The sequence below is a fragment of the Canis lupus genome, chromosome 10, assembly GCF_011100685.1.
Source record: "Canis lupus familiaris isolate Mischka breed German Shepherd chromosome 10, alternate assembly UU_Cfam_GSD_1.0, whole genome shotgun sequence".
NCBI lineage: Eukaryota > Metazoa > Chordata > Mammalia > Carnivora > Canidae > Canis > Canis lupus.
The window spans coordinates 56,384,808-56,398,153 of record NC_049231.1 but is presented as its reverse complement, the minus strand read 5'-3'; the positions used below and the strand labels follow the sequence as shown (position 1 = coordinate 56,398,153).

The window sequence follows — 13,346 nt, the reverse complement described above, 5'->3', positions numbered from 1 at the left end:
CAGGCTCCCTGCATGGAGCCTGCTTCTCCCTCTGCCTGTGTCTCTGCCTCTCTGTGCCTCTCCCTCTCTCTGTGTGTCTCTCATGAATACATAAATTAAATCCTTAAAAAAAAAAGAATTGTTGAATCATTATATTGTACACCAGAAACTAATATAACACCATATGTTAAGTATACGGACATTTTATTTATATATATTTATACACACATGTATATATTTATATATACATATTATATATTTATATATATAATATATATATATATATATTACATTGGGAAACCAAGCGCTTATTTTTAGTATTTTGTTAGTGCATACATTTAAAAAATAAAACCATAAAGCTATCCCCCCAAAAAAGGTTAAGAAAAAAGACTAATAATGACATATAAAAATTATGTGAAATTCAGGTTTCAGTGTCCATAAAGCTTTACTGAAACACAATTTCATTCATTTGTTTACATATTGTCTATGGCTGCTTTTGAGCTTTGAGAATAGAGTTGAGTAGTTGTGACAGAGACTATTTAGCCCATGAAGCCTAAAGTACTTATCTGGTCCATGACAAGAAAAACCAATTTGAACCCCTTCCCTTGATGATGGGGTTATACCATTGAACCAGTCAGAATGAACTGAACCAGGCTCAATTCTCTTGGAGCTTCGATTCTGAAAGGAGATAGGGAAAAACACAAAAATACGCAATGGCACTAAGTGCCATGGTGAAAACAAGGCTAGGGTGACAGAGAGGGACACCAAGCATACCTAGATGGGAGTCTCCCACAAACCTCTCTGAGGAAGGGCTATTTGATTGGAGAACTAAATGACAAGGGGATAACCATGTGATGATGGGGGCCCTCCAAACTTGCAGTATTAGGCGGAGCACAAAGATGGCCAATGGAACAGGTGCATGGCCAATGGAGAGAGGGTGACAGAAAAGTTTATGTACTCCCCATGCCTCTACAGATTGTCAGGGACAGTAGCAATCTCCCTGGAACTTGGTGAGTACAGATGAATAGTCATTAGTAACCACCACATGGTCAATGTCAAAGACATTACATCATCAAAATGGCAGACAGGCTGAGAGTTTGCACCATTTCCCTCTACTCACACTCCCAGAAGGGGCAGCAAGTCATCTGAAAAATTATCCTTTTCCTTCCACTTTTCATCTTTAAAGTGTCTGGAAAAGATGTGAGCAATTCAGTGGAAATCCATCAAGGTAACATGTAAACCTTGCAACGTGCTAGGTCCACCAGCTACCAACTAGAGACAGAGGAGCGGAGGGCTGCCTGCAGTGCAGTCCGCCGTCCTCACCACCCAGGCTCACTGTTCCTAGTCCGGGAGTGGAAGGTAACTGTCTCCATAACTATTCACCATCCTGGGTTATATACAATGCTGTGTGTTGCGGATTTGGGGAGATCAAAGTAATTTAACCCAGGCCATCATTTCAGTTGCTACAAATGTGTTCCCAAATGAAAGCATGTGATCATACTCAATGACTTCAGTGTGAAAAGTTTACTTAAAACACAGGACTTTCAAAAAAATAAAACAAAACACAAGACTTTCATGTGATCCCTTTGCAAACATATACATAGATTTTTAATGAGTATGGTTGGAGGGAATATGAATTTTTAAAAACAATATCCCTGTTAAAGAACTTAGCACCTCTTTTTAAGAACAACAAGCTTCTCTAAAGAGAAGAAATGTAATTAGAAATGTATTAAGTCCTAAAAAGCGGTTTTTAGCTTGTTTCCTAAGAAACCAAAAATAGAATTGACAAGTATAACTTCCAAAGAAGCTTAGATCTACTTAGTCTATTATTAAGTTTTCCAGTTCAGATTTTTAGAATCATTAACTTAAGGGGTGAAGAAATCTCTTACATGAAATAAAATTAAGTTCCCCAGTTAATTTTGTTTGTAATTCTTCTATTCACGAAAACTGACCTTCGTAAACAAAGAAACTGCCACCACTGTTCTCCAGCGGGGTAATAACATATCTAGCAGCCAATAACACATTGCAATTCTTATATAACCACAAGTGACATCAATAGAGTCTGCTCAATTTATGCAAAGAAAAATTCCTAGCAGCTAAAGTTACTTATTTTTTGTAAATTTGGTCATCAGAAGTGAAAACTCTCAATAGATAGGTAACAATGAACTCATTCTTCTACAATATTTCCTATTCTAATTGCTATCTTCAATGTGAGGATACTTGTGACTGCAAACTGAGCTCCTGCATCTTTTTTTTCTTAAGATTTTGTTTATTTATTCATGAGAGACATAGGAAGAGGGAGAAGCAGGCTCCCTGTGGGAAGCTCTATGTGGAACTCAATCCCAGGACCCCAGGATCACGATCTGAGTCAAAGGCAGACGCTCAACCACTGAGCCACCCAGGTGCCCCTGAGCTCCTGCATCTTTAAAGTTAAGTAGTTTTGTGACACTGAAAGAGTCCATATTTGGGGCTGGTCCAGAGCAGACATGAAGGAAGGTCAGCAGGAAACCTTGGGAATAGGAGATCAGCTCATAAGCCTCAAAAACCAGCATGCTCAGCCTCATGCAACCACTCCTCTCCCCCCACTCACAAGCGATAGGAAGAACAGTAAAAGGTTAACCATGAGCAAGAATCCTTCTGCCACCCTTGACTGCATAACTATATTCCATTCCAGGAGTTCAGGAGCTTCAGATAAAGTCAAGAGACCAAGAATAAAAAAAAGACATTCCCTTCTTCCTGTGGCTTCTCTAAATCCTAACCTTTCCTTTTTTTTTTTTTTTTTTTTTAATCCTAACCTTTCCTTCTCAAATCCCCTATTCAGAATCCCTGCCCTCAAGACTTTTCAAACTCTAGCCAGAGATATGAACATGATCACATCCATCAAAGAAATTATGTTTGGCTTATGACAAAAAGTGTTCTTGGGGCACCTGAATGGCTGAGTCACTTAAGCATCTGGCTCTTTATTTCAGCTCATTATTTTGGGGTCCTGAGATCAAACCCCATGTTGGTCTTTGCACTCAGCATGAGTCTGCCTGAGATTCTCTCTCCCTCTCCACCCTCCCTAGAATAATTTTTTTTAAAAAAGTGTTTAATAAAATATAACTGCATTCAGAGACAAAAGTTTGCCAACAGTCTATAACTGACAAATGCCATTAAGTATTACCAAATTATAAAAAGGAGACAAAAAATGGAGCCAGATTCCTCCCTGGGGGCTTCTTAGGAGGATGAATTACAGCTATACTCCCTCCCAGGCTCTAAAAAAGGGGCATCTGGGTGTCTCAGTCAATTGAGTAACTGACTCTTGATTTCGGCTCAGGTCATTATCTTAGGGTTGGAAGATGGAGTCCACCCTAGGCTCTGTGCTCATCAGAGAGTCTGCTTGAGATTTCCTCTCTCCCTCTCTCTCTGTCCCTCCCCTTGCTCACTCACATGCTTGTGCTCACTCTCTCTAAAATAAATAAGTCTAGAAAAGGAGGGAGGGAGGGAGGGAGGAAGAGAGGGAGGGAGGGAGGAAACGGGGAGGCAAGCTACAGGTACCTGCAAGGGTAGCCTCCCAAGCACTCACAAGTATATTCTTGGAGGATACACTACCTACCTAGCAGTGAACACCGAGATCTCAGAATACAAAAGCTGACTGCTGATTCATTTAACCCAAAGTCAGATAAAGACACACGGGAGGGGGGGCGGGGGATGAGGAAATGTAAGTGTGGTATAAGCAATTTAACAAGTTACCTCTTCATCTATTGTAATAGAACATCAACAGATTCATCTATTGTAATAGAAAGTCAGTAGAGACATACATACTGTATACTCTAAGTATACTTTAAGGATACTAATTAGAAATTCAAAGGAACACCTAAAGAAATCATTAAAACAATTGTTGAGGAGTAGGATGGGAATGGTTTGGAGAGGGGAGGGTGCTGCTATTTTTAGCCCTATTTGACTTTTAAAACAAGTGCAGTTATTTTATTGAAAAACAAAATTGACTTACAAAAACACGAGGCTGTGGTTTTCTTTAGTGAAAAATAAACCTATTATTTTTTGTGGACCTTTCCTGTGAGCTGTTTGTCAAAAATGTCTAGAATAACATGGATATAGCTGGTAGACCATAGCTAGTTTGAAGCCAAATTCCTAGAAGCTGAAGACTGTCTAGTAATTTTTCTGATGTCAGGGCCAAATAAAAGTACGTGTGTATTTATGTCAGTGATGCCCATAGATTAGAAATAGAAGGTTAGGAGGAGACAGAAAGGCTTTCATGGGCATGCCCCCAAATTTACAGAAATCAATAAAATCCAAGCAGACCCAACAAAGTCGAGAAGAATACCATAGAAGGACTGGAGAACTCAAGAACACAGTGACCATTTGGCATTAGCACAAATAACACTACAAATGTTAATTGGCCCTGGAATATTTGTTCTGAAATTATAGACTGGAGTTGTCCAGAAAAGGCCAACATCTGCAAAACAGCTTCCAACTGTAAGGGGGAGGTAAAGGGAAGAATGTAATATACTCTAGTAGTTTACAAAGAAGAGCATCTAAAATTATTAAGGTTAAAAAAAACAAACAAACAACCCTCTAATATTCCTAATCAGCTCTTTAGGCAGCAAAATCGTTTTACAAATCCCAACAGGTTTAAAGGGATGGAAACTGGGGCCAAAAATAGAGTTTGGGCTCACCTTAGCCGTGTTTCACCATGGCTGCCCATTTTGTATGCCATTTAATTGAGCACATGCAATACATATTTTGCCTTTGTCATCCTTAGCTCTCCAGAAAACTGCAACACTCAAAATTTTATCTCTAATAGTTACAGATACAGCCAGACTACAACTAATGTATTATCTATAATAATCATCCTCCCTAGTACTGGTGTCCTATCATCCATGTTACATTTTCCTAAGCGATGTTTTATATTCATTTTCATGGTTCTTCCTTATTAAATGGAATTTCTTACTTTAATTCAATGACTATCATATATATTTTAAGTAACTCTGCAGATATATAATTGATTCTACTACACCTGTCTAAATATTATCCTGGTAATGCGTGTAAAATTATAGTAATAACTCTTTCCTCGGTAATATCCATTACTTTTTATGGTCCCTAATTCACCATTCTTGTTGCCTTTTTCCTTTATTGGATTATTTTGATGTAGCAGATTTGACACAGTGGTTTTGTCTGGGGCGTGTTTGGATGGAGCCAACAGCAAAATGGACAGTTCTGAGACGTCTATACCAAAATACAAAAAACACTTTATTATAAATTACAGTAATACTAAGGGTGGAGAAATGAGATGGCTTAAGGCTCTGGTATGGCACAGGGACCAGGAGGAGGATTTCTGCTTTGCATATAATATGGTAAGTTTTTTTTAATTGGCTTGTGGGGTTCCTGGGTGGCTCAGTTGGTTAAGCGTCCAACTCTTGGTTTTGGCTCAGGTCCTGATCTCAGGGTGATGAGACTGAGCCCCACATCGAGCTCCATGCTTAGCATAAAGTCTGCTTAGGACTCTCTTTCCTTCTGCCCATCCCACCCCACACTCTCCCTCTATATATAATAAATAAATCTTTTTTAAAAAATTGGCTTGTTATTTAGAACTTACCAAAACATTCCAGATTCAAAAGAACTCTGTCAGTACAGACTGACATCAGACCATTAGCCATTACTCTCTCTTTAGGTACCTCCTACCCAACTGTGTACCCTGGGGTTTCCTCATGACAGGTTGAAGAACTGTAAGTAAAATAACGACATCACAATATTCATACTTCAAATACTTCACGATACAGTTTTGAAAAACAAAGACCTTTCCTACCTAACCATGATGTTACTGTCACACCTAACAAATTTAACATCTTTTCCTGAATGTTTTCAGTTCCCAAGCCATATTCAAATGTCCCCCAAACAGTGCCTCAAGTATCTTTTACACCCAGTTTATCCAAATCAAGAAAAAAAAATTAGTATCTATATTTTTGACAGAAATCTAGAAAAATATTACAACTATGAAATCTAAATGTAAGTGTTCATTATGCTATTCCTGCACTTCTTATCCACTTAAAAATATTTATAATGTCCAAAATACTCTAATCATATTTTTGCACATGTGTCTATATACGCGACAGAGGAAAAGAAGTTTTCAATCATGTTACTGAGCACTATTCTGTTCAATACTGTCACCACTTGGGATCCCTGGGTGGCGCAGTGGTTTGGCGCCTGCCTTTGGCCCGGGGCGCAATCCTGGAGACCCGGGATCGAGTCCCACATCGGGCTCCCGGTGCATGGAGCCTGCTTCTCCCTCTGCCTATGTCTCTGCCTCTCTCTCTCTGTGTGTGTGACTATCATAAATAAATAAATTTAAAAAATTAAAAAAAAAATACTGTCACCACTTACTTGGACAAGGATATAGAAATAGGTTTGTCAAATTTCTCAGTTGATGAGGTGGGAAAAATAATGGATGTGTTGGATAACTCAATCAAGACCAAAAAATGTTTTGGCTAAGTTTAACAAGAATTGGATGAAATGAGTGGTGATACATAGGATATATTTTTATGTTTAGCTAGGGCTGGAAGCAGAAGGACATAAGTTAAAAGATGTGGTAATAAGGAAAGGACCTAAGGCTTGCCATTTTGTGATGGTTACAACAAAAGTAATTGTTGCAAGTACTTGTTTTATTTTTTTTATTTTTATTTTTTAAAGATTTTATTTATTCAGAGAGACACAGAGGCAAAGACACAGGCAGAGGGAGAAGCAGGCTCCATGCTGGGAGCCTGATGTGGGACTCGATCCCGGGACTCCAGGATCACACCCCGGGCCGAAGGCAAGGGCTAAACTGCTGACCCACCCAGGGATCCCTATATTTCTTTCTTTATTTTTTAATTTATTTTTATTTTTTTTAAGATTTTATTTATTCATGAGAGACACAGAGAGAGAGGCAGAGACACAGGCAAAGAGAGAAGCAGGCTCCATGCAGGGAGCCCAATGTGGGACTTGATCCCAGGACTCAATCCCGGGACTCCAGGACCACGCCCCAGGCTAAAGGCAGGCACTAAACCACTGAACCATCCAGGGATCCCCGTATTTGTTTTTTTTTGTTTTTGTTTTTGTTTTTAAACAAAACAGATCCTTTCTTAAAAGGAGCCACTGCCCTTCCCTGCCTGTGAGTTCTATCTGTCAGCTCGGCATTACCATGGATACTAGGATGGTAAATGTCAAACTAAGAAATAGGACAAGGAGTGGCATGAAAGGCAGGAGTACAAAAGCCAAACTGCTGCAAAAATCTTCATGTGTCTATGGTTATGGAAAAACTTCAAAATGAGAAGCAAGGCAGCCTAACTACCTTGCTAGTGAGAAGGTGAGTCTTGACTGTTCAGGCTTCTAACTCAGGCACTTGGTCTGGCCCACAATCAGAGATTACCTGGTTCTGTTTGGCAGATTTCACAAGGACAGAAGCATCAACCAAACTGAAGATGGGGACATGATTGAGCAATAATAAAATATCACAGTGTCAGAATGATTGTCACCTTGGCATACAGATGACAACGGAAGCAAGAGGGCCTCAGTTTCTGAGAAGGGTGAAGTCCTTTACACAGCTCCAAAGACCCTCTTATGTCAAATCCTTGTCTTGCTTCATCTTGTATACAAATTCATTTGTCCGTCTTTCCTGGAGTCTTTGAGGGCAGAGACTACATTACTCATCTTTGTAACCACAGTTCCATCACCCTACCTGATATCCAGTAGGTATTTCATGGAATGAATGAATGCTTACCTTCCAGGAAACAGACAATCATCAATGCATCAGATCATTTATCAAAGATTTTACATAATGCTCTGGATGCTCTCAAGACAGTATCACAGCCATATGGAAAATGCACTCCTTAGTCTCCTTGGCTAGCTGACCAGACGGCATGTTGATAATTGAGGCTGCACTCCTATAAGACGATGACGAGGCACCACTGGATAAGGCTCCAATTTTGCTGAGTAACTGAACTAAACTACACGGCTGCAATGTTAGAGTTCACACTACTGTGTTTTGGCGTAGTAAGGTATTGTGTTTTCTTCAATAAGCTAGGCTAAGTGGTTCCAACTCAAACCTTGTAAGTGTTCCAGGGATTTTTTCAGAGAGATAATCTGCAAAAGGCCATCAATTGTCAAGAGCCATCTAGATTTCCTGCCAGAAGATCCCTCCACCTAAGGTCCAAGGGACACTGATTTTCCCCTGGGGTAAAGCAGGGAGGAGACTCTTTGGAGACTGGTTCAGAGTGTTCTATTCATACCAAGATTGCCCCCCCCCCCCCCACCTCCAGCCTGAGGCACCTGTGATCAGGTCAGACACAGCTCTGTAAACCATTTTATCATGGATGAGGTATGGTGATACTAGGCATTATTTTCAAGTGCAGTTTCCTCCTGCCTCAAGTTCTGGAGGGCTTCTGCTGTCTCTAAAGCGTAAGAGAGAAAGAGACAGAGAATGTGTATATGTTATACTCAATTACTTCTCAGGTTCCTTCTAGATTTAAAATTTTAAGATGATTGCTTTCTTAAGATGAAAAAACTAGGGACGCCTGGGTGGCTCAGCGGTTGAGCATCTGCCCCTGGCTCAGGGCGTGATCTGTGGTCACAGGATCGAGTCCCACATCAGGCTCCCTGCCTGGAGCCTGCTTCTCCCTCTGACTAGATCTCTGCCTTTCTCTCTGTGTTTTTCATGAATAAATGAATAAAATCTTTAAAAAAAAAAAAAAAAAGATGAAAGAACCACCTAACAGTGGGTTTCCAGCTTGGGAATTTGTGACTGACAGTATGCAAAACATACTCGTGATTGCAGAAAGTAAGGCAGAGGACCATAAAGGGAGATATAAAACCCACAAGATAAATGTGTAATAAGATATAAATCTCAAACTATTAGAAAGGTAGTATTACTTAACTCACCTACTCTACACAGGGTCTTCTAGATGGTTATGCAGGAAATAAGCCTGTTTGCTACAAGGAGGACCTCAAAAGGAGAGACCTATAGTCCCAAGTGCCCCTAGCTGGCCATTTAAATTACTTTATCTTAACTTTTTAATATACTTGTATTTTCAGTTTAGATTGCTCCTTTGAAAAAATAAAAAAATAAAAAAAAATAAAAAAGATTGCTCCTTTGCCAAATCTCTTCCTATTTCGTGCAGTGTTCTCTCAGGCCTACTGCCAAGGCCACCCAATGCAATCTGACAAGTGTTTCTGCCTCCAGTCTTTGCCACTTCAATTCATCCTGCATATTTCCTTAATGACCTTTTTCTAAATCATCAGGATTGGGTCATTCACACTCCCCGCCCCCCACCAAAGCCTTCTTCAATAGCTCCCTGGTGCACAAGAATTAAAGTAAAAACTCATAAGCCTGGCACTTAAATCCTTACCAATCAAGCTCTAGCTCACCTTCATAACGTACCCAAAACAAGAAGTCTAAACTCTGTGTGGTCTGAAATAGTATCCTGTTCCCACGTGTACCGAAGGCTCACTCCTAGAAGCTACACCTTGGCTCACACCACCTTGTCTTCTGTGGAGTCCCCTTCTGTCATTCCCTTTTAAATATCCCAATTTTACTAGCCCCAGAACCCAGACTCCATAGTTTTAACCTCCTCAGTCAAGAGCTATACTTTGGTCTTCTGAGGTTGCAGCACACTTCTTTACCATTTAACAGAATGTTCCCTATACTGGTAATTAATTGTCACAGGCATTGGTTTTATTTCCTCAGGTTGACTATAATCTCCTCAAGGTCAAGGACTTTTTTTTTTCTTCCTGATTTCCCTAAGTGCCCAGTGCAATGCATCACATGGCAAGTGCTCAATAAATAGGAAGCACTCAATGACCGATTTCAAACATTTGTGAACCACTTCTTTGGCTGAAATTATTTTGCCTGCTAACACCAAACTTCAGAATCATCTCTCTAGCTTTATCATGCCATGAATGAACTAGTTTCCTTGATTAAAAAAGTATAATGCAATCCTCAAGTGTGCTTGTTTAGTATAGAGGGTCTCAGATTCCGGCAAATAAACCCTCTTGTAGCATTTAACAAGGGTAAGTCACTTTAAACTAGACAAGGCAGCATTACATTCTAGAAATTGCCTCTTCACACTGTGATTGATAAGGGAAAACTCATGGACTCAATCAGGCATATTCAATCTTTAGGCATACTCAATCAAAAGAATATTTTACTAGATCATAGATGACCGTCTTATATGGGCATGAGCGTATTCAATATCCTAGTCAATAGCCTCCCTACTCAAAATTTAATGCATGGGCAAGAAAAACGCACATCAGTTGTGAGCTTGTTAGAAATGCAGAGTAAGAGGCTCCACCTCAAACTTAATCAAGACTTCTGCCTTTAAACAAAATCCCTACGTAATTTCAAAAGCACCTGAGAACCTAAATGAGCACAGCTGACTGACTGCACAGGAATTTTTGGATGTAGGCATCAACGAATAGGAGATTTACCTCCTTTCAAAACAGCTTAAACCAGAGGCTCAACACCGATTGCTAGACCCTACCCCAGGGTTTCTGGTTCAGTAGGTCTGGGTTGGGATCCCAGAATAGGCATTTCTGACAAACCTCCAGGTGTTAGCAGTGGTGATTCTGCTGGTCCAGGAACCACAACCACTGAGTTATGCCATCCAAAAATAACATGCTGCCTATTCTGGGAATTTTGCTTCAAGTGCACTCTCAGTAGAAGGGAGAATACTGAGCTAGTAAACAAGGAAGAGAAAAAGAAGTGGCAGGAAAATAGCTCATTTTTGCTACAGGAAGGTAGCTGTTAATACTCCTTTGTACACAATGGGGTAAAAACAGCTGAAGAAATTACTATAGCAACAACTGCGTTCTCCACAAAGTCTTTCTCCACCAACAAAAGGCATCCCATCTTATGTAAATTCAACACTGAGACTTATCAGAAACAAAAACCATAGGAAACATCCTATTCATTAAACATCAGGAGATAACAGTACGGATTTAAGATGGATTTGAAAAGGACTCTTTTGAGGCCTGGATTTGGATTCTTTCATCAAGCAATGAAACAAAAATAGAAGTTTTTATCAATATGGCTCTAAAACAAGAAAAGGAGAATTAGAAATGTTAAAAATACTTATAAATTTTTAAATGTCTTTTTAACAAGAATCCCAAATAATTTTTTTAAACAGACTCTCAAAATTATAAATAGAATAATGAACATATAAACCAAAGAGCTCCACCTAGAGTTTGAAAACAGGTTCTCATTACTTAAACACACAAATGACAAAGCACTATTTACCTGTATGTTATCTATACGCTAGTTTTCATTAACATTGAAAAAATATTTTTACAAAAAGGGTAACTTTCTCAAGTGTGAAGTAATGTTAACTAAAAGGAGAAAGTAAAGGTTTATAATCCTGCCTGTAACCTATTTTTCCCCTCTAATAATTTGTCAGTTTTGTCATTGTGAATGATTTAAAAACCAGTCTGTAAAAGCAATTTATTAAAAAGTGAGAATGGGACACCTGAGTGACTCAGCCAGTTAAGCATCTGGCTTCGGCTCAGGTCATGATGGGGGTCCTGGGTTCTAGCCCTGCACTGAGCTCCCTGCTCAGTGGGGTGCCTGCTTCACCCTCTCCCTCTGCAGCTCCCTTGCTTGCTCTCTCACTAACAAATAAAATCTTTTAAAACAATAAAAAGTGGGGATAGTGTTCACTACAGCACAGAGAAGACAGCTTAAAAAATGAACTCTTACAGCACCTGAGCAGCTCAGTTGATTAAGCATCTATCTCTTAATTTCGGCTCAGGTCATGATCTCAGGATTGTGAGATCCAGCCTCCAGTTGGGCTCTGCAGTGTGTGTGGAGCCTACTGAAGAGTCTCTCTTTCTCCTTTTGCCCCTCCCACCCTTGCACACACATGCTCTCTTTCAAAAAGAAAGAAAAATCAAGAGAGAGGGAGGGAAGAAGGAAAAGAAAGGAAGAAAGGAAGGAAGGAAGGAAGGAAGGAAGGAAGGAAGGGAAGGAGGGAGGGAGGGAGGGAGGGAGGGAAGGAAGGAAGGAAGGAAGGAAGGAAAGAAAGAAAGAAAGAAAAGAAAGAAAAGAAAAGAAAGAATCACTCTTACTTGAACTTGCTGTATGACCTTGAGCAAGGTCTGGAAGTCCTGAGTTTTCTCATCATTAAAGGCTACACAAGATGGGTAGTTCTCAGCCCTGGCTGCACACTGGAATTCTCTGGGAGGAACAGAGATAAATTGGTGTCTGGTTCCCACCCCAGAGATTTTTATTTAATTGATCTGATGTGAGGCCCTGACCTAGGGCCCAACCTGACATAAAAAATATATATATTAAAGCTGCACAGGTGCTTCTACATATAAGTTGGTTGCATAAGACCAGATGACTAAGCTCTTCACCTCAAATATCTACTGCTCTAGGTAGCAGTTCTCAAGCTTTAGTGCTTCAGAGTCCCCTGAAGGGCTTGTCACAACAGACTGTTAAACCCACCGCAGGGATTCTGATTCAGTAGGAGCCCGTGAAGTTCCATTTCTTTTTTTTTTTTTTTAAGATTTTATTTATTTATTCATGAGAGACACAGAGAGGCAGAGACACAGGCAGAGGGAGAAGCAGGCTCCCTGTAGGGAGCCTGATGTGGGACTCAATCCTGGGACCCAGGATCACGCCCTGGGCCTATGGATGATGCTCAACCACAGAGCCACCCAGGCGTCCCACGAATTTCCATTTCTAACAAGCTGCCACGTCCTGCTGATGCTACAGGTCCAGGGTCATAATTGGAGGATTACTATTTTAGCAGAGGACTTCAAAATGATGCTCTCCAAATTCCCCCAAATTATTCTGACTCTACCCTAACAAACTTGATCAGCCCCCCTGACTCCAATCGCTCTGCCCCCAGTTCCTACACCTCACCACCAACACAATCTCCTAACCCATAAATCCTACTGCCACTGTCTTGCCTGAGACTCTTCTGTGACTCCCCAGTGCTAATACAGGGAACGGATGAATTACCGTGACATTCGAGGCTCTTCACGGTTTGACCCCACTCTACTTTTCTAGCCTCAATTTCCGACTGTCCTTGTCACCTGCCTTGCTCCCGTCACTTGTCCCCAAAGACACAAAGGAGGCTCTTTCAGCTCAATGCCTTTGTACTGAATATTCCCTGGGACATACTTATTCTACCTCCTTTTCCTAACATACGTGTCACCAGTCGGTGTGTCAGGTACTGTGCTCAGCATTGGGAGTTCAAGGAAGGACAGGACACACAATCCCTTCTTGTGACGAGTCTCGGTGGGTGGGATGGACATGAACAGTGAACCCAACACGTCTTAATTATCCCTATTCTCTCATCGTATTATTTCTTTTACTTTCTGTATATTATGTTTTGACA

General features: G+C 40.4%; 1 protein-coding gene across 12 annotated transcripts in view; it reads right to left on the bottom strand.

Moving 5' to 3' along the window:
- Positions 1-13,346, bottom strand: part of ACYP2 (acylphosphatase 2) — a 254,520-nt gene that overhangs the window by 100,097 nt on the left and 141,077 nt on the right. Inside the window, exon 4 of one of the 12 annotated variants that reach the window (XM_038551273.1) lies at positions 8,342-8,405. The exons of the other annotated variants lie outside the window; for them this stretch is intronic. Coding sequence (XP_038407201.1) covers positions 8,357-8,405 — 49 coding nt within the window. The 3' untranslated portion in view covers positions 8,342-8,356. Of the gene's footprint in view, positions 1-8,341; positions 8,406-13,346 lie in introns of those variants that run through there. 12 annotated transcript variants of the gene reach the window in all.